This window comes from Trachypithecus francoisi, unplaced genomic scaffold (genome assembly GCF_009764315.1).
Source record: "Trachypithecus francoisi isolate TF-2019V2 unplaced genomic scaffold, Tfra_2.0 Lachesis_group3, whole genome shotgun sequence".
NCBI classification, from domain to species: Eukaryota; Metazoa; Chordata; class Mammalia; order Primates; family Cercopithecidae; genus Trachypithecus; species Trachypithecus francoisi.
The window spans coordinates 12672760-12699946 of record NW_022681468.1 but is presented as its reverse complement, the minus strand read 5'-3'; the positions used below and the strand labels follow the sequence as shown (position 1 = coordinate 12699946).

Below are 27187 nucleotides of genomic sequence, written 5' to 3'. Positions count from 1 at the left end.
CCCCATCTCACCTGTCTTGGACACATCCTGGCATCTCAGAGTCTCTGGGTTCCCCCTGTCTCCTAGCTCAGAGTCATTTGCCCAGACTACAGGGATCAGGGCTGCTGTCTTCATGACCCTCCTTCCTCCGGTCCCTGCAGCCTGAGGCGGACCCCTTCAGGCTCCTCCGTCTACTTCCTGGCTGGAGGCAGCCCTCCTCCTGAGGGGTTGAGCCCCAGAGGCTGCTGAGCCAGGTGAGACAATTCCAGTGCAAGGGAGTTAATCACTGAGAAGCCAACTCTGACCAACGGGAGGTGGCAGGAAGCCTGACAGGCCTCCTTCTCATGGGCATTTCCCAGGCCTGCCTCGAGATGTCCTGTGTGGCCGGGCATCTGGCAGTGCCTACTGGCAAACTGAGGCCTGGTGGGCAGCACAGTGCCTTGTATTTGCTTCCCTTCCTGCCCCATCTCGCTGCACTCTCCCTCACTCTAGCTGCCCTGGGATTGTACCCCCACTCTCCCCCTGCCTCCCCAACCGCCAGGAAGCGTGAACACCTCAGCTTCACCGCAGACTGTTTTCTAGGTAACCCAGCTACGGCGTTGGCAGTCAGATTTAAATACAACAGAATTCTTGCTCTGTCTTATCTCGCCTAATTCCCTTACTTGACAGAGGAAGCTGAGTCTCAGAGAAGTTAAGTGGAGGAGCTATGCCTATTCATTACTGTAACAAATAGTTAACAAGCATCTGTTATGTGCCAGGCGTGATTCTAGGCACTGGCAATGCAGTGGTGAATGGACAAAAAATCCCTGCCTTTATGGAACACAGCATTCTATCAGAGGAGAAAAAGACCATAGACAAGGTGAGTAAGTAAAATATTCAGAATGGTAGAGTGATCATTACTGGTGGTGGCGATGGTGGGTGTCATGGGCTGAATTGTGTACCTCTCAAAATTCATATGTTGAGGCTCTAACCCTTAGTACATCAGATTGTGACTATAATTGGAGATAGAGCCTTTAAAGAGGTAATTATGTTAAAATGGGCCCTAGTCGATTAGGACTGTGCCTTCACAAGAAATTTGGACACAAAACCAGGGAGGTCTATACCCAGAGAAAAGGCCGTGTGAGGCCCTGGCAGGAGGGCAGTCACAGGAGGCGAGCCATCCTGCAGATGCCTTCGTCTGGGACTTCCAGCTTTCAGAACTGTGAGAAAATACGTTTCTGTTGTTTAAGCCACCTAGTAAGTGGTATTTTGTTATGGTAGCCCTAGCAAACCAATACACTGGGATTTTAATTTCTTGAAAGGCACCCCAAGTTGGCCTCATCGAGAAGATGACATTTGAGTAAAACCCTAAAGCGGGTGATGGAATGAGTTATTTGAAAATCCAAGGGAAAAGCATTCCAGGCAGAGGGACTAGCAGGCTCAATGGCTCTGATCTGGATCATCCCTTAAGTGTCGGAAGAATAGCAAGGCAGCCAGTGTGCATGAAGGAAGCAGAATGGGTGAGGGAGAAATGGGAGGACATGAGATCAGAGGGTGAGGGCATGTGGAAGGACAGTCTCCACATGAGATGGAGAGAATTGCAGGGTTTGGGGTAGGAAGGAGGAATTTTGTCTCCAGGGGACATTTGGCAATCTGTAGAAACATTTGTCATCATCACAGTGGTGGGAAAGAGGGTGGAGGATCAGTATGACACTAAGTGGGTAGAGGATACCTTTCAATGCACAGGACAGCATTTTCCTCCCCTCCCCAGCAATTAGCGGGCCCACAGTGTCTGTGGTGTCAAGGTTAAGTAACCCTGGTTTCAAGCTCATGGTGACTAGGTCTGACTTTTGTGTTAATAGGTTCATGTTGGCTGTGTTGCGGACAACTTTAGAAGACGAAAGGCAGAAGCAGAGGCACCCTTGATCCAGGTGAGAAATAATGGTGGCTTGGACCAGGGTGGTAGATGGCCTCCTAATATTCCGGTTTATTGCTCCCTGCCTCCTCCCTCTTTCTCTTCTCACTTTCTTAATAAACATTAACAGAGCCCTTACTATGTGCTAACCATTGTATCAGGTGCTGGGTAGACTCCAATGAGTATGACCCACTAGGAGCCTGGTCTAGTTCACTTATGATCCAAGCTGAAGAGAATTGCAGAGAACAGCTGCTGACTTGGAAGGCAGACTTTGTGATATCCACATGGAGCTCTGGGGCAGTTGTCAGCAAATGCCATCTACTCAGACATTAATGAAAGCACAGAATGAGCACTGGGTGGCTGATATTTCCATCTATCCAGCTCCACAAGCCAAAAACTAGGAAGTCATCTTTACTGCCTCTGCCTCCCTGACCTCCACACGCTGCCCCCACCACCCCCGTCTAATCATCCCATTTACCTGTAAAACTTCTCTTGAATCTGTTCACAACTCTCTACCTCTACAGTAATAACTCTAGTCCAAGCTATGATCATTTCCCACCTGGTCCCTGTCGTCACTCTGTGGCCTGCGATCTTTATTAGTCAGGGTATATAGCCAATGCTGCAGAAACAGAAAGCATGACCTCTCAGTGGCTTAACACAAAGAAGGTTTCTTTCTCACTTAAGCAAAAGTAGGTGGGGTGATGCTCCTCCATCAGTCTAGCTACCTGTATTTTTTCCATAGCAATTATCATAGTTTGTAATGATATATTTAATTGTAATGCTTATTGGATTAGATTGATTTTCGGTGTTCTCACTAGGATGTATGTTACCTGATAGTAAGGCCTACACCTAGAACAAAGCCTATAATATAGCAATAATCCTTGAAATATTTTTGAATGAATGAATGAATGGATAAATGAAGTGGCTAAACCATAACTGGGAAACATTTCATTGGCCTGATCTAAAAAATTATAAAATATTTCCTGCATAAACAATTATATGTAATACATATGGATATTTTAAGCATAACAATAAAATAAATACTCATGTATCACCAATTCAAAAGATAACACATTATCTCTGTCCTCCGTGTGTCCCACCCTGAGCACGTCTTAGTCCTAGAGCTAAACAATAGGTTACATTTTGTGTTTACCATTCTTCTTCTTTTTTTGGTCATTTTAACCACGTATAGATATTATATATTATTGTTTCAGAATATTGTGTAAATGGTGTCACATGTAGATACACTTTGGCAATTTGCATTTGTTGTTCAACATATTTCTGAGATTTGTCTTCACCGAATTATGTAGTTGTGATAGATTTTCACTGACAGTTTTCCATTGATTGAGTAAAATGCAACTAGTTTAAGTATTTAAATGTCCATAAATGTTTGAGTTGTTTCCAGGCCTTTGCTATTGCAACATGTACTGCTATGAAACTTCTTGTGCATAGCTCTTTGTGCAAATGTGCAAGAGTTTCTCTAGTGTTTTACAAGTTAATGCCAAATTATTTTCCAAAGTGGTTGCACCAGTTTACACTTCCACAAGCAGTATGTAAGTCTGCCTCTTGACATTTGCAAAACATTTGATGTGATCAGATGTTTAAAATTTTGCCTGTCTGATGGGTCTGTAAATTTGCCTTTTCACTTCTATTAGCAAGGGTTGAGCTTAATTATTATTAAGGTTATGTTAATTATTCTTAATTAAGGATTATTGAGATTGAGCTCCTTTTCATATTGGTGATTCTTCTTTGTAAAATGACTGCCTGTTTATATATTTTGCCCATTTTTCTATTTAGTTGTCTTCTGATTTTTTTGAAGTTCTTGAATCTGGACAGTAATTCCTCTATGATTAATTGGTTGTAAATATGTTTTCCCAGTTTATAGTTTGTCTTGTCATGGTCTTTGTGGTATTTTTTGATAAATACAAGTTCTTAAAGTAGTTAGATTTTTTTCTTTTTTCGAGATAGGGTCTGACTCTGTTACCCAGGCCGGAGTTAAAGTAGTTAGATTTATCAATCTTTTATTTTATGCCTTATTCTTTTGTTTTGAGAAAATTTTCAGGCCGGGAGCGGTGGCTCAAGCCTGTAATCCCAGCACTTTGGGAGGCCGAGATGGGTGGATCACGAGGTCAGGAGATCGAGACCATCCTAGCTAACACAGTGAAACCCCGTCTCTACTCGAGACCATCCTAGCTAACACAGTGAAACCCCGTCTCTACTAAAAAAATACAAAAAAACTAGCCGGGCGAGGTGGCGGTGCCTGTAGTCCCGGCTACTCGGGAGGCTGAGGCAGGAGAATGGCGGGAACCCAGGAGACGGAGCTTGCAGTGAGCTGAGATCCGGCCACTGCACTCCAGCCCGGGTGAGGAGACGGAGCTTGCAGTGAGCTGAGATCCGGCCACTGCACTCCAGCCCGGGTGACAGAGCGAGACTCCGTCTCAAAAAAAAAAGAGAAAATTTTCCCTATTCAGATGTCATAAAATGATTCTCCTATATTTTCTTCCAAAAGTTTGAAAGATTTGCCTTTCATATTTCAGCTTTTTATTCACCTAAAATTTTTTTTGCATATGATATAATTGTATTAGTGTCCTATGGCTGCCATAACTAATTACCACCAACCTAGCAGCTTAAAACAACATAAATTTATTATCTTACAGTTATGGAAGCTAGAAGTCTGAAATAGTTTTCACTGGGCTAAAATCAAGATGCCAGCAGAGCTGCATTCCTAGGGGAGAATTTTCAAGTTTTTTTGTTTGTTTGTTTCCAAGTTCTACAGGGTGCTGGCTTATGGCCCCATTTCATATTGAAAGCCAGCAGTCAGTCAGGCGTGGTGGCTCATGCCTGTAATCCCAGCACTTTGGGAGGCCGAGGTTGTCCCTGAGTCCAGGAGTTCCAGACCAGCCTGGGCAACATGGTGAGATCTTGTTCCAAAAACAACAGCAAAAAAAAATTAGCAGGCACACAGCTGTAGTCCTAGTTACTCAGGAGGCTGAGGCAGGAGGATCACTTGAACCTGGAAGGTCAAGGGCGGAGTGAGATTCTATCTCCAAAAAAAGAAAAAAAAAAGTGCCTGGTTGCATCATCTTTGCATGGCATCACTCTGACACTGAACTTCTGCTTCCCTTTTTCACATAGAAGGTCCCTTGTGATTACATTGAGCCCACGGAGGTAAACCAGGATAATCTCCCTACTTCAATATCCTTAAATTGGTTGCATCAAAATCCTTTAGGTCACGTAAGGTAACATGCCCATATGTTCAGGGAATTAGGATGTGGACATTTTTGGGGAAACATTATTTTGCCTCCTATTATAATCAATTGATTCAGCACAACTTCTTGACTCAGTTCTGAACCTGGGTTCAGAGGGACACTGGTCTGGTGACAATAATAATAGTAACAACAAACACTTGTGCTGAGAATTGTAATGCTGAGAATCTAAGCATTGTATGTATTGTATCTCATTTAATTTTCACAACACTTTGTACCAAGCACTACTATTATTCCTAGCTTAAAGACGTGTAAAGTGAGGAACAGAGAGGTTAAATACTTTGCTGAAGATAGGAAGCAGCAGAGTTTGACTCAACCCCAAGTACCTGAGCTTCCAAGTCCATGTGCTTAGTTAGCACCATGCTATTTTTTTAAATTTTATTTTTTGAGTCTCATTTTGTTGCTCAGGCAGGAGTGTAGTGATGCAATCTTGACCTCCTGGGCTCCAGTGATCCTCCTGCCTTAGCCTCCCAAGTAGCTGTGACTACAGGTGTGCACCACTATACCTAGCTAATTTTGTTATTTTTTGTAGAGACGCTATGTTGCCAGGGCTGGTCTTGAGCCCCTGGGCTCAAGCGATCCTCCCACCTCAGCCTCCCTAGTAGCTGTGACTACAGGTGTGTGCTACCATGCCCAGCTAATTTTTGTATTTTTTGTAGAGACAGGGTTTCACTATATTGCTCAGGCTGTTCTTGAACTCCTGAGCTCAAGCAATCCACTTGCCTCAGCCTTCTAAAGTGTTGAGATTACAGGCGTGAGACACTGCGCCCGGCCTACCATGCTATTTTTAAATGAATAAACAAAGTGGATAAATCTAGTTTCCCTTAGCTGTGTGTTCATGACTAAGTCACATAAATTCTCTGCCTCAATTTCATTATTTGTAAAATTAGAATAGTGATGCAGCTTTTCTGCATTCCACGGGGATGCTTTGAGGGCACGTTGAGACAACATGCATGAAAGCAGTTCAGATAAGGAAAACAGAGATCCAAGAGTCATTCTGCCACATGTCACTGGCAGAGCCAGGACTGGGACTCAGGTTTCCTGGCAGCCAGGCTGGGCAGGCTACTTCCATCACAGAGTGGTAATTAGAGAAGTTACAGATTCCAGTCATCAAATTGAACATTTTCCCTTCATCAACCTCCTGCCCTGGAACAACCAACATTAAAGCTATATTTGTATATTCAATCAACTGTTCATTAAGAACATCCTCCAGTTTTAGATGATGCTTTTACAAAATCCAAACGTGAGATAATACTTCTTAGCTGGAATAGGGTAAAGTTGACAGGTAATATTTTGTATCATTTACAAATCAAAAGGCAGAGAATTTCAGAAATTGACAGAAAGGGGAGGCTGTAAGATATTTGCTTAGGAAAACCACTTCCTCATGTGTTTGCCTCTTCTCCATCCTCATCCCATCAGGTTTCTGTCCTCTTCTACTTCCCTTCACTTCTCCTTAGTAAAGTAGGGATTAGAAAACCTGAATTTTAGCTGTGGGCATCATTACTGACCATTTTGCTTTGAACTTCAAAGGCAAAATTGAAAAACAAAAGAGCCAAGAGTGGGAAATTCACTCTACTAGATCTTAGGATGTATAATTAAGCCATAGCAATAAAATCAGCACAGCACTAGCATAGGAACAGATCTAGATCAATAGAATAGCAACAAGAACTCAGAGACAGACGTGTGTGTCTCTAGGGACTTGGCATATGATACAGATGCCATCACGCATTGGAGGGGAAAAGATGGATTGTTTGGTGGTTGCTGCTGGGAAGACTGGCTTACTAAATAGAGTTAATAATTATACTGTATTCCTGCTCACACTATATGCGAGGTGAACATCAGATGGATTAAGACCTGTGACAGGTAAAAGTATGAAGCCAAATAGGGGAAAATGTAGGAGAATATTTTGCAACTAATAGGTGGGAAAAGATTCTTAAACAAGACCCCAAAACCACACTCCACAAGGCTAAAATTTGATGCATTAGGCTAAATGAAAATTAAGGATTTCTCCTTCATTGTACCATAGCAAAGACCAAGCAAACAGGATGCATGAAAGATTGAGAGAAATATTTGCAATGTTTTTCTAAAACTGACAAAAAATTAATATTTAGAACAAGAAACTCAACTGCTAAAATTCATTCAGAAAAAATAATAAGATCCAGCAGAAAATAGGTAAAGGATGTAAACAGATAATTCACAGAAGGAAAACAATCTCGATGGTTCTTAAGTATATGGAAAAATGGTTAACACCACCAATCAAAGAAATACAAATCGAAATTACAATGTGATAGATACTACTTTACTGATTTCAGATTGACAGAAATTAGGACATCAGATAATACCAAATGTTACTATATAAAATGGGAAACGGGTACCTTCCTACCTTCATGTGCCATTGGTGGGTGTGAATGGCAAAGCCATCTGGAGGGCAACATGACAGAGTGAAACCAAACACTGTGGACTTCATGACCCAGCGACTCGATTTCTTATGTTCTGTAAGGGACACGTCTAACACCCATTCCAGCATCGTCTGTGGTAGCAAGGACCTGCTGGCGACCTAATTGTCCGTTATTTGAGGAACTGATAAGTAGAATATGATAGACACACAAATCAAATACTATTATTAGTCATAATTAATGAACTCTGGTTGTATAGTGTCACATGGATAGATCTCTAAGACACTGAGAGAAAAACAAGGAACAGAATGAGTTCTTATCACAATGCCGTTCACGTATGTTAAAAACAGACACAAACCATGTGTCTTTTGAGGCTGTATAAGGTGCATGAACTGGGACATACCTTAATCGAGGAGAGGGTGTATATGGCGGGTAGAAGAATGGGTGTGGAGAAGGAACGAGTGGAAAATAAAAACGAAAAAGAAAAGGGCCTTACTGACTGATGAGCTGTAGTACGAACACATCTTGTTCCCAAGGTCCGAAAAAATCGCCCCAATCCCCCTTCCATCTCGTCCCATTCTTAACAGAACCAAGTGCGAGGGACTCAGCGTGACTGTTCAGAGCAGGGCTTTTCTTCACCAACGACCTAGGTCCTCTTCCCTCCACCCACCTCGCCAAGCCCTCGGTGCCGGAGCCTCGAGCTCTACTTTGACGGCACTTCTCAAACACAACAAAACACACCCAGGCTTCAACCCCAGACGGGCTTGCTTTTATTATTTCTCTTGGGAAAGCTAAGATTCAGTTTAAGTGACTCTTCTCCGGGAGGCCTTTTCTGAATGCTGCCCTTGCTCAAAAGCCAGCCCCTCCAGGGCTGTATTCCCACAGCCTCCTCCCCCGTCAGCTCGGCACCCCGCGTCCTAACTGCTTATTTTGGGCACTCAGCGCTCCCCTTAGGGCTGGAGTTGTGCTGGGGGGGGTCTCTGGGTTCGCGACCCGCCAGCTGGGGTGGGCGGTCCCGGGAATAACCCGACAGTTAAGTCAGCAGGTGCAGCCGCAGCCCAGCCAGCTCACTCTCCTCTGCTTCCGCTCTCATTGGCTCAGCCTCCCCGCCCCCAACCCCCGCCCCCAACCCCCGCCCCCAGCCCGCCTCAGCCGGCTGCGGGAGGCAAAAGGCTCTGCGCAGGCGCCGTGAGGTGGGGCGCCCTTGGCTGGGGGCGGACGGGGTTTAGGAGGACAGCGAGGAGCGGGCGCAGAGGGGTGGCGGGGCCGCCGCGTCGTTGCGCGGCAGTTGCGTCCGGCCTCGTGCGCGCGGCACCCGGGAGGGGGCGGGGCCGAGGCGGGCAAGGTGGCAGGCCCCCGCCCCTGGCCCCGCCCCCACAGCCCGCCCGCGCGCCTCGCCCCGCCCCCTCGCCGGGCCCGCCCCGCCCCCTCGCAGGGCCGTGCTCTTGCTCCCGCCGCCCGCCAGCCTCACGCTGGGCTCCGGCGGCCAAGAGCAGGAGAAAGTCCTGCTGGTGGGCGGCCGCGAGGCTTAGCGCGTCCGGCATCCCGGGGCCGCTCCAGCCCGGGCGGCGAGGGTGCCCGGCGGTCCATGCATCCGCCGCCGTCCACCGCCGCGATGGATTTCAGTCAGAACAGCCTGTTCGGCTACATGGAGGACCTGCAGGAGCTCACCATCATCGAGAGGCCGGTCCGCCGGAGCCTCAAGGTGCGCCCCGGGGAGAGGACCTGCCCTCAGGGCGTCCGGCCGCCTGCCCCGCACGGCCCCGCGCTGATCTCCGCCCCACCCCACCACCCTCCCCTCCTTCGGGCCGCCGGGACCCTCTCAGTCGGACCGGCCCCTCCGTCCTCCTCCAGCCCCTGTTGCCGTGTCGCCCTAAGCCAGCTCCTCCCGGACCCCTCCTCAGCGCGGACCCAGTCCTCTCTAGTCTGGACCCCCATCCCCAAGGCACGGGTCCCTGCCCCAGCCCCGACCCGGCGCCAGCCCCGCGGCCCTTGCCCCTTTTGAGGCGTCCGAATCCCCCCGGCCCACCCCGAGGAACGGCCGAGCCCCAGCCCTCGGGGCAGCCCCAGCGTCCTCAGTCGCCGACCCCTTTCCTTCCGCCCCCCCGCCCCCCACCCCGCGGGAGCTGCCCCTCGAGGCCGCAGCCCACTTCTCCCCGGTCCTCTCCTGGGCTCCCCAACCTCTGGTCCGCTGACGCCGCCCGGGTTCTGGCCCCAGGCCCACCCCTCGGTCCACGCATTCCCGACTCCTCCCCCCACCTCTCCTCGAGACACCACCCGGCGTCCCGTCCCCTCACCCCCAGCCCACCAAGTCAGATCAAGCTCGCGTCCCTCTGCCTCCTCTGCCCTCGAGGCAGCCCGGCCTCCTCTCGCTTCCCAGCCAGCACCCTTTCTCGGTGTGGTCCTGGTCCCCCTCTACAAGCCCTCGCGACCCTTTGCCGCCATCCTGAGTCACCGCGCATCCTTTCCTCCCAACCCCTCCAGGACTCTAGCTGGGACCCTGCTCCCCAACGCCTTGAGGGAGTCAACCTTCAGCTTGCTCCCCCCACCCCCACCGGCTCTCCCACCCCGCAGAGTCATCTTCCTCCCAGAGGCTCCAACCTTTAGCACCAGCAAACCTAGTTTACGGACAGGACCCCTTTCCCCTGGCCATCGCTTAATTAGCTGCTTTAGCTCCTCTCACTCCCACCTGCCGCAATATCTCAAATCTCTGGTTTCTTCCAGCCCCAGAGTTTATTTCCTTCCCTCCCCCACTCCAGATCTTGTCCTTTTCATGCCTACTCGGCTGCAGTGTTCATCCATCCCCCTTTTAGCATTTCTTGGGGTGGAAAATGCTGGAGAAATAGCCGTGAGGTATTAGAGATAAAAGTGTGTGTATTTATTCGTTTTATAACATGCGTATGAAATGGATTTCAGCCAAGGTTCTGAAGCCACGATGTGATTTTCAAGCTGCAGTCCGGAAGCTAGAAGGATAAAAACAGAAAAAAAACAGTCCCCTCCCCAAACTCGACCACCCAATTAGAGACCTCCCTGATTGATGTCGCCTGGTATCCTCAGCTCCTCGATTAGTTTTCGTTGTTAATGCTTAATTGTGAAACTTTTTCTTTCGTTTATCCTCATAGAGGGTCACTGGGAGGTTGGGAGGCAAGACTGACCCAATGTTTGTGGTGCATAAATGTGTATTGTACCCTTGACAGACACCAGAAGAAATAGAAAGATTGACAGTCGATGAAGACCTCAGTGATATTGAAAGGGCTGTTTATCTGCTCAGGTATTTCCTAGTCTTTCTGTGAAATTGCTCTTTTTTTCCCCCTGTGGCAGCAGAGATGAATGCTTTCTAAAATGTATGTTGCCGTTATGTTCAGATTTACTTAGCCACTTGAACAGAGTACTTTTGTGTGCATAGTACTTAACTATATTATAAATTAGATTTGGTTATGGACTTATGAATTTGAGAATTTAAATAAAACACCTAATTTATAGAATGTTGCTTGGAGGAGGAAGAGCAGATGGTTTGAGTTGAACCTCATCCTTTTTTTCTTTTCTGGCTTTGGTTTTTCTCACTTAAGATTCAGTAAGTTTAGATGAGACTTGAGTATACAGTGATTAGTTTTAAGTTCATTGTAGAGTAGGCACATTATACGGGATCTACTACATGGAAAAAAATCCACAAATATGGTAGTTCATTTTGCTGTTCAGGATATCCTGTTTGTAGTACTTTTGCTATGCAAGCTTTATGATTTTGTCTGAGGGGTTTTGGAAACTTAGTTGAGCCTGCTGTCGTTTAAACTTCAAACCATTTCACAGGCTCTACAGAATTGCTTAAGGCAAATGGTTACTGCGAATATTTACAAGATTTTTCTGAACTATTTAAAACATTGTCTTGTAGATTGAGCATCTTAAAAACTAATACAGTGAACATTAATGATGTTTTAATTAATTGTTTAAAATCCTTTAGAAACAGAATTTTCCTACAGCAGTTTGTGTATATTTAAAATTTTTCATTAGCTTACACAACATATTTTTCCCTTTTGGCAAATTAGTTACTCTTATTTTCCAGAATCAGATTTTGAAAACTGATGTAATTTACCTCCTAGGATATTTGTCATCCCTGTTTCCTTAGCTCAGTGCCAGTTCCAGGTACTGGCAAGTTTCTTGTTCTCCTTTCTTGTTTACAGATCATGTTTCCAGTCCCATGTTATTCATTGAATTATCCTGTAACAAAAAAAAAAAAAACAAAAACAAAAAAATAACTCCCTCTCCAGGTCTTCAATTTTCTTACTTTTTTAGCCTAGTAAAAGTGGCCTCATGAGTTTCTGTTGTAACTTTAGTCAGAATATCAGCATATTTACTATGTAGACCATTCCCTCTGATAATTGTATCATTTAGAAATATATCTGCATCTTAGACTTAATGTTGATGTTATTTTCCCCCTCTTTGTGATATCTGTGGTAGCATGCTCTCATCATTTCTACCTATTTACTTCAGAGAAAACTTCTATTTATGTATGAATTCAATGGTATGTGTTTTGGGTGTTTACTTAGAGAATAATCCAACTTTTAACCAGTTTTCATATTTTATTGTGTTGTATTTGGAATACTTTATTCCTTAATAATTAACATGTTTATTATGGTGAACAATAGTTGTCAACATTTGCCTATTCCCACAGTTCTTTTACTCAAAGTAGGTAGAAAATTGATGAAAGTGTGGATACATGTGTTTAAATCTACAACAGTTAATGATTTGAAATAAACTCCTGTTTATTCCTACTGAATTTTCTTTAGTACAAACACTGGCTTAGAATTAGGAAATGGAGAGTCTTGCTCTATTTACTTGTGATAGAAGACACCGTATTCTAGATATCAGTGATAAGCCTTTTTTTTTAAGGAAAGCTTATTTGTTTTCTATTTTGCTTTTATTGTTTGTTAGCAAACCAGGTTGTCTGAGTTGTCTTTATTTCTCAGACTCAACATAAGTTTCGCTCAGTTCTGGAATTTACAAAGCCCTTATAGAGACAGATGGCCCCTCTTATTCTTAGACAAGAGAATTTTGAAAGAGATTCAATATCTCCTTTAGTTTCCTGTGGCTCACCTACCTTGAAGGAGGTTTGCAAGGTGACTCAGAAGGGGAACACTGGTCTGGTTGTGTATGGGTTCTCCAGCTGAGTTCTTCTTTTGTATCCCTAACATCTTACCACCTCCTGGGGGAATGTGGGATTTCACCTTAGTCCAGCTTTGGGAGGGATGATGCCAAGAATGCCTGAAAGGGTCTTTCTTCCCTGGGATTCAGGGGAGGGGACGGGATTGTTTCATAGAGATGTTCCGAACTTTGCCTCGGTTTAGGCCTTCTCATCTTCTCTCATGTATTGAGCCTGCTATTGTAAATGTAATGTATTCCTTTTTTTAGTTTGTACTTTGCTGAGTCCTTTTTTCCCTCTGTCAGTGATTTTCAGGTTTATTTTTGAGCACTTTACCTGTTCCTTGCATTGAATATTATATAAATGTATAATATGTAACATATATATTTTTTCTCTTGGCTTTTATGTGTCAGGTTTGTTTAGTTCTTTTATTTTGTATATTAAAACTATTTTGGAGTATTATGTTAAATTAGAATTCAAAGTCAGATATGTAAGCATCAGTAAGCAGTGCTTTATATTAGTGGAGTTTCTGGTAGCACTTAGATTGAATCCAGTATCTGAAAAAAGCATTATATATAGAGTACTATCATTAATGAAAAACAAATTATACTGTTCATTATCTTACCCTGAAATATGGCAAGTCATTTATTAATGACATTTTCACAATTAAGTTTAGAATATTACAGTCTTCAAAGATTTGACACAGATGAATTTGTGGTTTTGCACACATATGATGCTGCTATACCCATCTGTGGCATTTAGCACTGAAGCAAAACAACTTTCCTAATAGTCCCAGCTTGTGTCTTAGTCAAAATCATATCCTATCTTTTTCCTGTTCTTTCTCTTCTTTGTGATTTTGCATATATTTTTGGAATGTACTTAAAACATGTGAATGATTTTATTATGGAAGAATCCTAAGTATGTATACTGTGCTTTCATTAGGTAAATCTATACTTGTATATTTCTGACTGCCTACCAGATAAAGTGTAGACCCTGAAGCCTGGCATTCAGAATACTCCATAGGTGACTCTATCTTAGCTGTGCAATGTGATGTCCCACCAGTCCTCCACTTTTAAAAATGGCTTTATTGAGATATAATGCATAGTCCCTGTAGTTCACTCATTTAAACTGCATAGTTAAGCGGGTTTTAGTATATTCACAGAATTGTGCAACCATGACCGCAATCAATTTTAGAACATTTTTGTCACCCGCAAAAGAAACTTTGTACTATTAGCAGTTACTCCTCAATACCAACCCTCTCAGCCTTTGGGAACCACTATTCTGCTTCCTGTATATATGGATTTGCCTATTCTGGACATTCCTAAACATGGGATCATACAGTATGTGGCCTTTTGTGACTGACTTCTTTCACTTAGCATAATGTTTTCAAGGTTCACCCATGTTATAGCAGGTATTACTAGTTTATTTCTTTTTGTTGCAGTGTAGTGTTCTACTGTATGGATATAGCACTTTTGTTGAGCCATTCATCAGTTGATGGATATTGAGTTGTTTCCACTTAATTCTTCACTTTTTGATTCAGTCATGCTGGCCTTTTCACTGTTACTCAGTTTCATGGTGTTTATCCTTAACTTTTGCTTTTGCTCATCCTGGAGTACTCTTTCAATATATCCCTGTCCAACATATAGCATCTCTAGGATCCAACTGTAATCTTACATCTTTCATAAAGTCTTCCCTAACTGCTTAAACCACATGGATCCCAGGCTTCTTTGATCTCCCTTATCACTTAGTGGCGCTGTCTTCAATTGGCCATTAATCATTGATTTATATTCCTTAACTGTGTGTACATGTTTTCTTCAGTAGATTGTAAGGTCCTGGAGGACAAGCTTTTAGAGGACAAGGGCAAGCTTTCTTGTTGTTCTTTCTTGTTCTTTGCTGTGATATAAATATATAACTCTTGATGGAATAAAGAGTATTTAAGATGACCATACTGCAAGATGAATTAAGCAACTTCTGATATTTTTAATTTTAGGTATTCTGGGTCATATCTTCTTCTATAACTTATTATCTATGTGACAGTGGTCAAGTTAGTTATGGTTTTCGAGCCCTGCTTTTCATTTGTAAAGCGGAAATAATAATTCCCTTTTCCCAGTGTGGTTGAAGCACCTGGCACATGATAGGCATCCCATTACTGTTAATTCCCTTCTGTCTCCTTTTCCCTTTCCCTATTTCCTTGCTACTTAGGTGCTCAAGTTACATTTAAAACTTTAAAAGAGGATAATGGTATTAATTTTGCCTTCCAATAATTTAATAAACAGACAAAGTATATCAACTGAAGTTTGTGATAGATATCCATTAACTTCATTTGCTAATAGTATTTATCAGAAATTAGAATCTTCACAAATCATAATTAAGCATTTTTAACTGAGCAATAGTAAGGTCAGCCTGTTGATTTATATTTTCTTAACAAATGATCCTAAGTAATATTTGCTGTTATGCATTAACTGTGTTGATTGGTTAATGTACTGAGCCTAGCTTTTATGTTGCTTACTTTTAAAGTCATTTGTGACTTTAAAAATATTTTCACTTTGTGCTGTGAGTTTTAAATCATTTTGCACTTTGCTTTCCTGGGACAGTCAGATAAAGAGCTTTGCTTTTTTTTTTTTTTTTTTTTTTCTTTTTTAAAGACAAGGTCTCACGCTGTTTCCTAGGCTGGAGTGCAGTGGCTATTCACAGGCACAGTCATGGTGCTCTAACTCCTGGGTTAAAATGATCCTCCCACTTCAGCTTTCTGAATACCTGGGACTACAGAAGGCACATACCACCTCCACAGCCACTGCCCCCATCATAAAGTGCATCTTTAATTGGAACTTTTTAAAAAAAACTTTCTCTTACTATTTTTTAAAGAGTAAGTGCTCCCCCTAGTGATATGAAGGAGTGAGATTTCTGCAGTCAAATCAGTGGAAATAAACAAGTGTTGTACCATGTGAGAACTCTGGCGTACTTCCTGGGTTCAAGACTAGGATAGGGTAGCAATGAGACAATGAGGAAGAACTCCAGTGTTTAAAGCTTTGCTACCCACCTGGCTTTTAGTTGTTTTATCTTTTAACATACCTACCTTATTTGCTATCCCATAGTGGAAAGTTGTGTGGAAAACTCCTTTGAATGCCCTCATTTTTAAGACCTGTGTCCCACATTTACTTTCATTATTGTCTTGATTTCTATTTTTGATGCTTGCTGCCTTTCAGTATTGTTTTAGTGAGGCACGGTGTGTGTGTGTGTGTGTGTGAGAGAGAGAGGGAGGGAGAGAAAGAGATCACATTTGCGTTTGTGCGTGCATGTGTGTATGTGTATATAGGTGGTCTTGAGTGACCAGTATTGCTTGCTCAGTTTTCTCTAGTGATACACAGGAGAGGACTTTTGCATTCTTCACAATTAAGATAGATAGTTGGTTCGTTAACACAAACAATTGACTAGAATCATAAAATCATAAATGATACATATTTTCAACAGTACATTCTAATGTAAACTATAAATATATTTTCATTTGCCAATCTTTTGATGTAGAGTCATGGTCTTTTCTTTGAATATGGGTCTGCTGATTAAAGTTTGAAATTCTCCTTCTTTCATAAATCACCCCATAATGCATTTACAATATCAAGTTCAGTTTTCTTTATAGTTGAACAAGAATTTAAATTTGCTTATGAAGCAGTCTGAAAGCATGGTTCTAGGTTTTTATGATTTTCTACTTGTGTTTTAAAAGTTTTGTTCTTCCGAAATACTTTAATAGCAATTTTCTTTGACAACTTATGTTTATTGAATTTAGTTTTTCTAAAACTTTTAACTTAATTTTTATAGAAACAAATATATGTTTTCATATATTTAGGTAATATTTAATTAAATTATGTAATTATGTAATTGCAACAGCAAGTGAAATTTGAGATAAACTAGTTTGGGAACATACTTAGCTGACTCTTAATTACAACTCAACTAGTGAGAGTGGAATTCTGTGGGCTTTCCAGAGAGCAGTCTATTAGCGACAAGCTTTCAGCTTGCAGTTGCAAGAGAGTAGAGAGAGTATTGCTTAATCAGGTCTTTTCACATCTTGTCACATCTCAAACACCTTTGTTTGAGAGAGATACATACCATCTCCTTTCCAAGTGTGCTCTGTGATGATCTTGCTTCATTCTTGATATTCCTCTCCTGTCTCTCTGTTGAATTCATTCCCATCATCTGGTTTGTTCTTCGTTTGCCTTTATACATTAAAAAAAGTAATGAATTTGGAATATCAGTTAAAAAAGTACTTTTATAAATAAGCTTATATTTTGTTTTTTAACACGAGCTTTGAATATATGCAGAAATGTGCACAAATCGTAACACAGCTTGTTGATTTCTCACAAGTGAACACACCCATGTACCCAGTATCCAGATTAAAGCATAGAACATTATCGTGTTAGCTTAGTAGCTTCCTTTGTATTCCTGTCCCAGTGCCTTGTACTTCCTGCAAAGGGTAGCTACTCTCCTGACTTCTAACACTATACATTCATTTATTTGATTTTGAACTTTATATAGTAGGAAGCACTCTATGTACCTTTTGTGTATAGCTTCTTTTGCTCAACATTTTAAAAAAGAGATTTATCCATATTGTTGCATGGAGCAACAGATTGTTCATTCTCATTGCTGTACACTATTCCATTATGTGAATATATCACAATTTATTCATTCCACTGCTGATGGACATTTGGCTTAGTTTTCAGTTTGGGGCTTTTATGAATAATGCTGTTATAATCATTCATGTACAAGTCTCTTGGTGAATACATGTGTGCTTTTCTTTTAGGCATCATTATAGAAGTAGAATTGTTGGTCATAGCATATGCCTATGTCCGGCTTAAAAGATATTGCTAAACAGTTTTCCAGTGTGCTTTGACTAGTTTGTACTTCTGCCAGCAGTGTTTGAGTGGTCCCAGCCTATATTTTTTTTAGCAAACAAAAGTGACAAACTTCTTAGTACATAATTTCTAGCATATCAATAACGAGCTTCCTAGTTAATAGCCTTTAGATGTTTCGTTTCTCTGTGCATGACTTACACCATCTAACTTTTTTTCTTTCCCTACAAGAAGAGGAGTTCTATAAGGTTTTACTTGGCTAGACTGTTGGTTAGAAGACTCTCAGTTATTGGATTGTCTCTTAGGGGATGAGGCATGTCGTGTGATTAGTTTTTCTTAGAAAAAGAGAAACAAAGTGGATATTGGAGTCTCCTTGTTCCTGGGAGTGCTATTCTCAGTCCCTGTGCTTTTAATGATTCTGAGGTCCTCATTAAAAAAAAATTGCCCACGTTGTCATCTTCTGTGAAGATGATGTATAAATGACTTGCCTTTCTACATGGAAATTGCAGGCATCTTCATTTGTATTCTTTAGGACAGAGGGATCACTGTTTAATATATTAAGAGCAGTATATAATGGATTCCAGCTGTATACCTTCCATTATTGCTAAGGTCACATTACTGAAGTCTTTGGCAAACCTTGAATCCCTGTTTTGGAAAAGTACTAGGTCTCTGAATATAAAAGGTTTGGAGATTGTTTCCCATCTCTGTTTCCTTTTCTTTTGTTATGAGAACAACCATGGGAGGCATCTGTGTCTTTTTTCCTACTTACCGAAGATTCAGAAAGGTTTCTCTGTGACATCTGTAGAAAGCAGAATGCTCTCATGGGATCTGTAGGAATAGCTTAAAATTAAAAAGTGAAATATTTTCATCAATGTAAAAGTGACCCATATAATGTCATTGAAAAGACCTCTGAAAGCGTAATAACATAATGTGATGTGAGAGAATTGAGCAAAGTTTTCATCTTGTAAGCATAGTGTTTTATGTAAAAATGCCTATAAATTCTGTAATATAAAATAATTTCATAATATAGAATAATAAAATATATTTAAATTAATCTATAAAATAAATATAATATATAAAGCAATATAAAATAAATGAGTATACATATTTGAATAAAGAATGTGTTAAGTTATGTAACTACAATGTAATCATATTATAACATATGTATATTGTAAATGTGTATGCACGCATGTGTATGTGTTTATTTTCATGAGCAATTAATTCATCCCAATGCTCCCTCTTGGGAATTAGCTAAGTGAGACACAGGGACACAGGAAGGTTGAATTCTATCATAAATTATAACTAATTAGTTCCCAGTAAAAAGTGGGAGTTGTATTGCTTGGTTCCCAGTCTTGTAGTGTTGAATTGTGCAGTAGTTTCTTAGTGTTGACATTAAGAATTAAAATGTTCACCATACCAAGTGGTAAAATTCATAGCTTTCTTTTTTTTTTTTTGAGACAAGGTCTTGCTGTGTCACCCAGGCTGGAGTGCAGTGGTATGATCATAGGTCACAGTAACGTTGAACTTCTGGGCTCAAGTGTTCCTCCTGCCTCAGCCTCCTGAGTAGCTGAAACTACAGGCATTAGCCACCATGCCTAGCTAATTAAATTTTTTTTGTAGAGATGGGGGTCTTGCTGTATTGCCCAGTCTTGTCTCAAACTCCTGGCCTCAAGTGATTCACCTACCTCAGCCCCTAGGGTGCTGGGATTATAGGTATGAGTCACCAGGCCTGTCTTCTTAAAATTAAGATTATATGAAGGGAATTAAAGCATTGAATAAGGTCCAATGATCTTTTAAATCTGTACATCTTTCAGTTTGATGTTTTGGGTATTATAGTGTCTTTCATTGACTGTGTTGGCTATCAAATGTGGAAAGCATAGAGAAAGTGTTTAGGCTTAGTTCTTCATAAGCCAAAAGCCACTTTTGGCTTATCCTTAGATGATACTGGTATAATACTGGTATATGGTAATCATGTTGGTAATAATTGCAAAATCTATTATACCCTTAGAATGTAATTTTCCCTCCAATCAGAGATGTTAATAATGGAAAAGATTTGTAATGCAACTAATAGTTGCTTTACAGTAAATCTTATGAATTTAGGTTAAAACATATCTGAGTACTTATGTGCTAGGCATCTCCTGGGGAATGAAGGTCATTATACTGGCAGATACTTGTATTCAAGGAGATAGTTTAAGGAAGCAAATGTGTTTTTCTTATTCAGTAGAATAGAGGTTATCCTCAATTAACAGGTACTGGGAGTCAGTATGTTATATTGGAAATAGTTTAAGGCAGACCCAGATTTATTCTTGGAGGCTGAGGCTTGCTCATTTACTTACTGAGAGACCTTGGGTAAGTTGCTTATCTTCTGTGAGCCCAAGTCTCCTAATCTAAAATGGGAATAAATAGGCTGGGCACAGTGGCTCTCACGCCTGTAATCCCAGCAATTTGAGAGGTCAAGGCAGGAGGATCAATTGAACCCAGGAATTCGAGACTAGTCTGGGCAATATAGCGAGACCTTGTCTCTACAAAAAAATTTTAAAAAGTATCCAGGAATGGTGGCTTGTGCCTGTTTTTTTTTTTTTTTTTTTTGCGCTCAGGAGTTTGAGGCTGCAGTAAGCCATGAGTGTGCCACTGAACTCCAGCCTGGGCAACAGTGTGAGACCCTGTCTCAAAACAAACAAACAAAAAATAAAATGAGAATAATAATACCTTCATTGCAGGATTGTTGAGACGATTAGAGGAAATGTATGTATAGGGCACAGTGCTTGGTACAGAGTATTGTTCAGTAAAGGATAGTTGTTGCTGCCCTTTTAAATCATCTGTTTGGGATTGGGAACATATTTTACTTTGGATATACAGGAAACATACCATTTAGAAACTTCTTGTGTTACAAAGTTTCCTCTCTAGATTAGTTTTCTAGATGGGGCACCAAATTCCCCCACCTCCATTTTTGGAAAATACATTTATTGAAGTATAATTTAAGTTTATAGTTTGATGAGTTTTGACAAATGGGTACACCTGTATAACTAGCACAAAATATAGAACATTTTCATCACCCCCACAAAAGCCACTGGTATGTCTTTGCAGTTAACTCCACACCCTAACCCTAAGCAACCATTAATCTGCTTTTGTCACCGTGGAATAATTTTGCCTGTTGTGGAATCTAGACATAGTTTTTTTATATCTCTTGGATAAATGCCTAAGAATGTTTGTTGGGTCATATGCTGACTATATATTTTTTCATTTTTTGAAGCTTTTTGAGGTATAATTCACATCTAATAAATCACACATATTTAAACTATAATTTAATGAACTTTGACATATGTATACACAATTCAGATATTGAACATATCCATCACTCCCAAAAGCTACTTGTGTCCTTAGATTCTCTCTCTCTCCCTCCCGTGAGCCCCTTCCATTCCAGGCAACCACTGATCTGCTTTCCATTACTATAAATTAGTTTCCAATTTCTAGAATTTTATAGAAATGGATCATACAGTCTACTCTTTTGTCTGGCTTCTTTTAATCTAATTATTTTGTAGTTCATCCTTGATGTTGCTTATATTGTTAGTTTATTGCTTTTTATTATTGATAGTGATTCCAAATAATGGGTGTAACACATCTTGTTTATCCATTCATCAGTTGATGGACTTTTGGGTAATTTTCAGTTTTGGGCTTTTACAAACTCAGTGACTATACACATTCATTTATAAATCTTCATGTAGACATGTGCTTTCCTTCCTCTCTGGTAAACATCGCATTGCAGGACCATATAGTAAATGTATGTTTACACCTTTAAGAAACTGCTAAATTGTTTCTAAGGTGATGGTACCATTTTATATTTCCACCAGCAGTATATGAGTGTTGGAGTTGCTCCTTATACTTGATAACACTTGATATGATGAGTCTTTTTAATTTTAAGTCATTCTAGTGGTGTGTAGTATTATTTCATTGTGTTTATAATTTGTTCTATTGATTACAGAGAGAGAGTATTAAAGTCTCCAACTGTAATTTCAGGTTTGTCTATTCTTCCTTTCAAATATATAATTTTTTACTAGTAGTTTATGTATTTTGAAACTGTGTGGTGAAATGCACATAAAATTAGGATTATTATGTTTTCTTGAATTGACCCCTTTATCATTAAGTAATGTTTATTATTTGAAATATACTTTGTTAGGCTGGGCACAGTGGCTCACACCTGTAATCCCAGCACTTTGGGAGGCCGAGGTGGGTGGCTTACAAGGCAAGAGTTTGAGACCAGTCTGGCCAAAATGGTGAAACCCTGTCTCTACTAAAAATACAAAAATTGGCCAGGCATGGTGGCTCACGCCTGTAATCCCAGCACTTGGGGAGGCCGAGGCCGGCGGATCATGAGGTCAGGAGATCGAGACCATCTTGGCTAACACGGTGAAACCCCATCTCTACTAAAAATACAAAAAAAAAAAAAACCCTAGCCAGGCGTGATGGCGGGCGCCTGTAGTCCAGCTACTCGGGAGGCTGAGGCAGGAGAATGGCGTGAGCCTGGGAAGCCGAGGTTGCAGTGAGACGAGATTGCGCCACTGCACTCCAGCCTGGGCGACAGAGCAAGACTCTGTCTCGGAAAAAAAAGAAAAAGAAAAAAAAAAAGAGAATATACGTTGTTTTGTAATCTACTTTATCTAATATTCACATATTCATTCCAACCTTCTTTTGGCTGGTGTTTAAAAAGTGTATCTTTTTTTGTCCTTTTAATTAATTTTTTAAATTTCAGAATAATTTTAAATTTTCACAAACATTGCAGTTAGTTTAGAAAGTTCCTATATACCTTCCACCAGTGTCCCCTAATGCTAACATGTTATTAATACATAATCATGGTACATCTTTCAAACATTCAGAAATTAACATTGATACATCACTCTAAACTAAACCTCAGACTTTATTTGGATTTCACTAGTTTTTTCACTTTTTTTTTTTTTTTTTTTCTGTTTCAAGATCAACTCCAGGAAACCGCATTGTATTTATGTCTCCTTCGTCTTCTCTTGGCTGTGACACTTTCATAACTTTTTCTTATTTTTCATGATCTTGATAGTTTTGAAGAGTACTGGTCAGGTATTTCATAGACTGTCCCTCAAGTTGGATTTGTGTGATGTTATTTCTCATAATTAGATTGGGGTTAAGTGCTTTTAGGAAGAGTACCATAGTGGCAAAATGCCTTATCTCATCATATCGGGGTTCATGCTATCACCATGGATTTATCCTCAGTTATGTTAATTTAGGCCATTCACTTAAGGAAATACCTGTCAGATTTTTCCACTGTGGGAGTGGCGAGAGATGACTTCCAGGCTTTCGTCATCTTAGGGAGAAAGCATTCGGTCTCTTACCATTAAGTATAATGTGGTTGTACTTTTTAAATAGATACCATTAGGTTAAGTTTCCTGTATTCCTAATTTGCTAAGTTTTACCACGAATGAGTATTGAATCTTGTAGAATTTTTTTTTCTGTATCTATTGATATGGTATATGGCTTTTCTTATTGTCTTTTAATACAGTGAAGTACATTGATTAATTTTTGAATGATGAACCAACCTCTCATTCTTGGAATAAATCCTACTTGTTCATTATGTATTAGTTTTTTTTATATGTTTCTGGACTCTTTGCTAATATTTTGTGGAGGATTTTGTCATTTATGTTAATAAGAGGATTAATCATCAGTTTTCTTATAATGTCTTATTTTGATTGTATTTTATGAAGATGACCCTACAATCAAAATGCCTATTATTCTGTTACACTGCTTAGTTTCTTCATTATTACTACATAAATAGCATGTGGACCTAGTCCTTGGACAACATATTGAAATCTTGACAGGGATATATATATCTTGCCTAAAATATATATATATGTGTGTATACACACACACATATAGAGAAACATTTGTATCTTGATATAGTACCTAAATTATTTGCTGTTGAATTACATTTGTTGTAATTAATAATTATATTTCCTTAGACAATTGTGTAGTTGAAATTTGCTAAGAGAGTAGATCTTAAGTATTCTCATCACAAAAAGTCATTATGTGAGGTGATGGGCATGTTGATTAGCTTTACTGTAGTAATCATTTTATAATGTATACGTATAGTAAGATATCATAATCACTTTGTAGCCTGTGAATACATAGATTATTTTTTCTCAATTTACAATTAAAAAGGGTTAAAAAATCCCATCACATCGTATATCTTGAATATGCAGCATTTTTGTCAGTTATGCCTCAATAAAACTGAAAAAAATTATTTTAGAATAATTAGAGGACTGATAATTTGTTTGTTGTTGAATGATAAGAATATCTAAAACAGTTACCATAAGAGAAATCAGGGAGAAAATTGACTTTGTTTTTTTCTCTTAGAGAAGAAAATATACATATGTAAGATTTATTTAAATGAATAGTTATTTAGGAACCCATGAGAGAGATTATAGGATCAATGGTTTTTAAAAATCAGCTCTCTTGCTTTGTAGAGATGACATTTTGACCCTGATAGTAACTAGCTGGTTGACCTAAGTTCCATAATCTCTGTAGATGTTGGTTTCTTCGTTGTCACAATGTGAACGAGATGTGTTATATTTCCAAGACCCCCTTTTAATTTGAACATTTCATTTTATTCTATCTTATCCTGTCTTTATTATTAGAGAAAAGAATTATTTCACGTAGCTTTTACAGATTGATTTTGGATTGACTGATGAGTTTTTAAATATTATAATTGATGTGTTTGTATTACATTTCTTCTGATTCAGTGCCCCACTTACAGTGATAATCAGTCAAATGAACAGACAGGAGCCACTGTGTATTATTTGGGACTCTCTTTCTGGGTCATATTATTCATTCTGGATTTCAGTCATCATTTCCATGGCATGATTTCCAAATGTGTGACTGTAGCCTTGGCCTTTCCTTCTCAATTTTGGATCATTTCTGTTTACTGGGCACCTCCACCAGGGTGTCTGCACCAGAATGTCTTGCTGGCTTTTCAAACTCAATGTGCTCGAAACTGCATTCATCACTTCTTACCTAAATATGCCTCCTCTTGTTATTGAAGCCTGACCATCTTTCGGTATCATACTGGAGGGAAACCTGGGAGTAATTTTGTATTCTTTCTTTTTCTGTCAGTACTCTTGACAGTCTTCATTGTCTGACACATTCTGTGCTAGGCGTAAAGCGTTATTAGACTGTGTTGGAGAATCCAGAACCAGTGCCCGGCACCCAGCAGTTCCTGAATGATTGAACATGTCACTTCACCTGTTTAGGTTAGGTAATTGGGTCTCTTCTCCTTCCTGTGATACTTATTTGTCACACCTTCTTCCTGTAGGTGCCAGGGACTTGGCCTGCTTTTATCTTTTTTTTTTTTTTTTGGAGATAGCGTCTTAATATATTGCATAGGCTGCTCTTAAACTCCTGACCTCAAGCAATCCTCCTGCCTTAGCCTCTCTAGTAGCTGGGATTACAGGAGCGTGCCGCCACACCTGGTTTGTTTGTTTGTGTATTTTTAATAGCTGTCAGTTACTATTCTGAGTTTGTCTTACTGGCTGGGTTGGCAGTATGTTATCTTAGCTAGCCCTTTTCCCCTCCTATGTCCTAATGTATCTATATATTTTAAAAAAGTATTTTAGGCTGGGCATGGTGGCTCACGCCTATAATCCCAGCACTCTGGGAGGCTCAGGTGGGCGGATCATTGGGGTCAGGAATTCGAGACCAGCCTGGCCAATATGGTGAAACCCTGCCTTTACTAAAAAATTAGCCAGGTGTGGTAGCGTGTGCCTGTAGCCCCAGCTACTTGGGAGGCTGAGGCAGGAGAATTGCTTGAGCCCGGGAGGCAGAGGTTGCTGTGAGCCAAGATTGCGCCATTGCACTTAAGCCTGGGCGATGCAGGGAGACTGTCTCAAAAAATAAAAATAAAAAATAAAAAGTATTTTAAAGGAATTTTTACTGCTATTTGTTAATGAGGAAATAGAAAGGCTGGTTAAAAAAGTTAACAGGAGGGAGCTTACAATGTTTCCAGAACTCTTCCAAGTTTATATAGTTATTCCTGAGCTAACGTTTTGCATACCTTTCAATATTCCTGCTATAGCTCATATATTTAGGACAGACTTTGGTAATATTCCCTTTTACTCTATGCAAAATACTGTAGAGCTGTGATTTCCAACTTTTTTTTTGCTATGACCTTATCATGTAAGGAATACATTTTAAATTGTGACCCCACATATACACACATTTGTGTGCATGTGTATTAATATATAGAACTGAAACTAAAATTTAACAACTATTCTTCTATATATCATACAGTAAAACATATCAAAGTTAATATCAAATATAATGTTTATATTGCACTATAATATGGAAAAAATCCAAGATAAACAATACAAAAAACCGACGATTTATTAATGCCACAGGTGTACTTGCACCTTAGTAAGTTCTTTTCAATCCAGAACATTTGGGAGTCATACACATCTTGTTACACTGTTGTGAAATGTGCTGTGGGGTGTGAGGAGAAAGGGAAGGTTGAAATAATTCTGAACTGTATCCTGAGCAATCAGAAGGCTGTTTGTACCCTTGTTGGTATAAAGAGGGAGGGGAAAATAAGCTCATTTGTGTTTTTCAGGCAAATTTTGGGCCTTTATTTATTTTTATTTTTAGTTGACATGTAATAATTGTATATATTTATGGGATGCAGAGCATATTTCAATACATGTATGCAGTGTGTAATGATCAAATCAGAGTAGTTAGCATTCATCACCTTGAACATTTATCATTCTTTTGTGTTGTGAACATTCAAAATTATCTCTTCTAGCTTTTTGAAAATATACACTAAGTTGTTAATCATATTTACCCTACGGTGGTACAGAACAGGGGAACTTATTCCTCCTGTCTTGCTGTATATAAGTTGTCAAAGAGCCACTCAGAAGGCAATATTCTCTGTATCATTGGTGATAAAGGTTTTTTTTTTTTTTTTTTTTTGAGACGGAGTCTCGCTCTGTCGCCCAGGTTGGAATGCAGTAGCCGGATCTCAGCTCACTGCAAGCTCCGCCTCCCGGGTTTACGCCATTCTCCTGCCTCAGCCTCCCGAGTAGCTGGGACTACAGGCACCCGCCACCTTGCCCGGCTAGTTTTTTGTTATTTCTTAGTGGAGACGGGGTTTCACCATGTTAGCCAGGATGGTCTTGATCTCCTGACCTCGTGATCCGCCCGTCTCGGCCTCCCAAAAAGGTTTAATCCAAAGAGGAGTTTATCTCTTCGCAAGGAACATGAAACTTGTGTATATTGTTTTGACATGGCATTGATAGTAAAAGATACATAGTGGACATTATTAGTAAAATAATTTATTGGTAACATAAATATTATTAAATAAATCATGAACATAACTCTCACAAAATTATCAACTTAGAAATCCTTTTAGGCTGGCATTTAAGCGAGTTCTTATGATGGGACTATGATCTGAGGTGGTATGATGGCTGTAGGTTATGGACTGAGAAATCATAGGTTGGAATACTGGCTCTAATCTTTACTAGTCACATGACTTTGGGTGAATCCCATTTTTTTTTTTTTCTAAGCATCAGTAAGGATAGAAATATACTGCTCATATATTGTGATGATTAATATGATTATGTATGTAAAGTGCCTTGTATAGCACATAGTAGGCCCTTAAATGT

At 40.2% G+C, this 27187-nt stretch overlaps 1 protein-coding gene across 3 annotated transcripts in view; it reads left to right on the top strand.

Annotated features, from left to right (window-relative positions):
• The first annotated feature begins 8956 nt into the window (after positions 1-8956).
• PPP4R4 (protein phosphatase 4 regulatory subunit 4) overlaps positions 8957-27187 on the top strand; it is a 107281-nt gene continuing 89050 nt past the window's right edge. For all 3 annotated transcript variants that reach the window (XM_033191478.1, XM_033191480.1, XM_033191481.1), the window contains exons 1-2: positions 8957-9240; positions 10733-10806. In XM_033191478.1, coding sequence (XP_033047369.1) covers positions 9124-9240; positions 10733-10806 — 191 coding nt within the window. In that variant the 5' untranslated portion in view covers positions 8957-9123. The remainder of the gene's footprint in view (positions 9241-10732; positions 10807-27187) is intronic.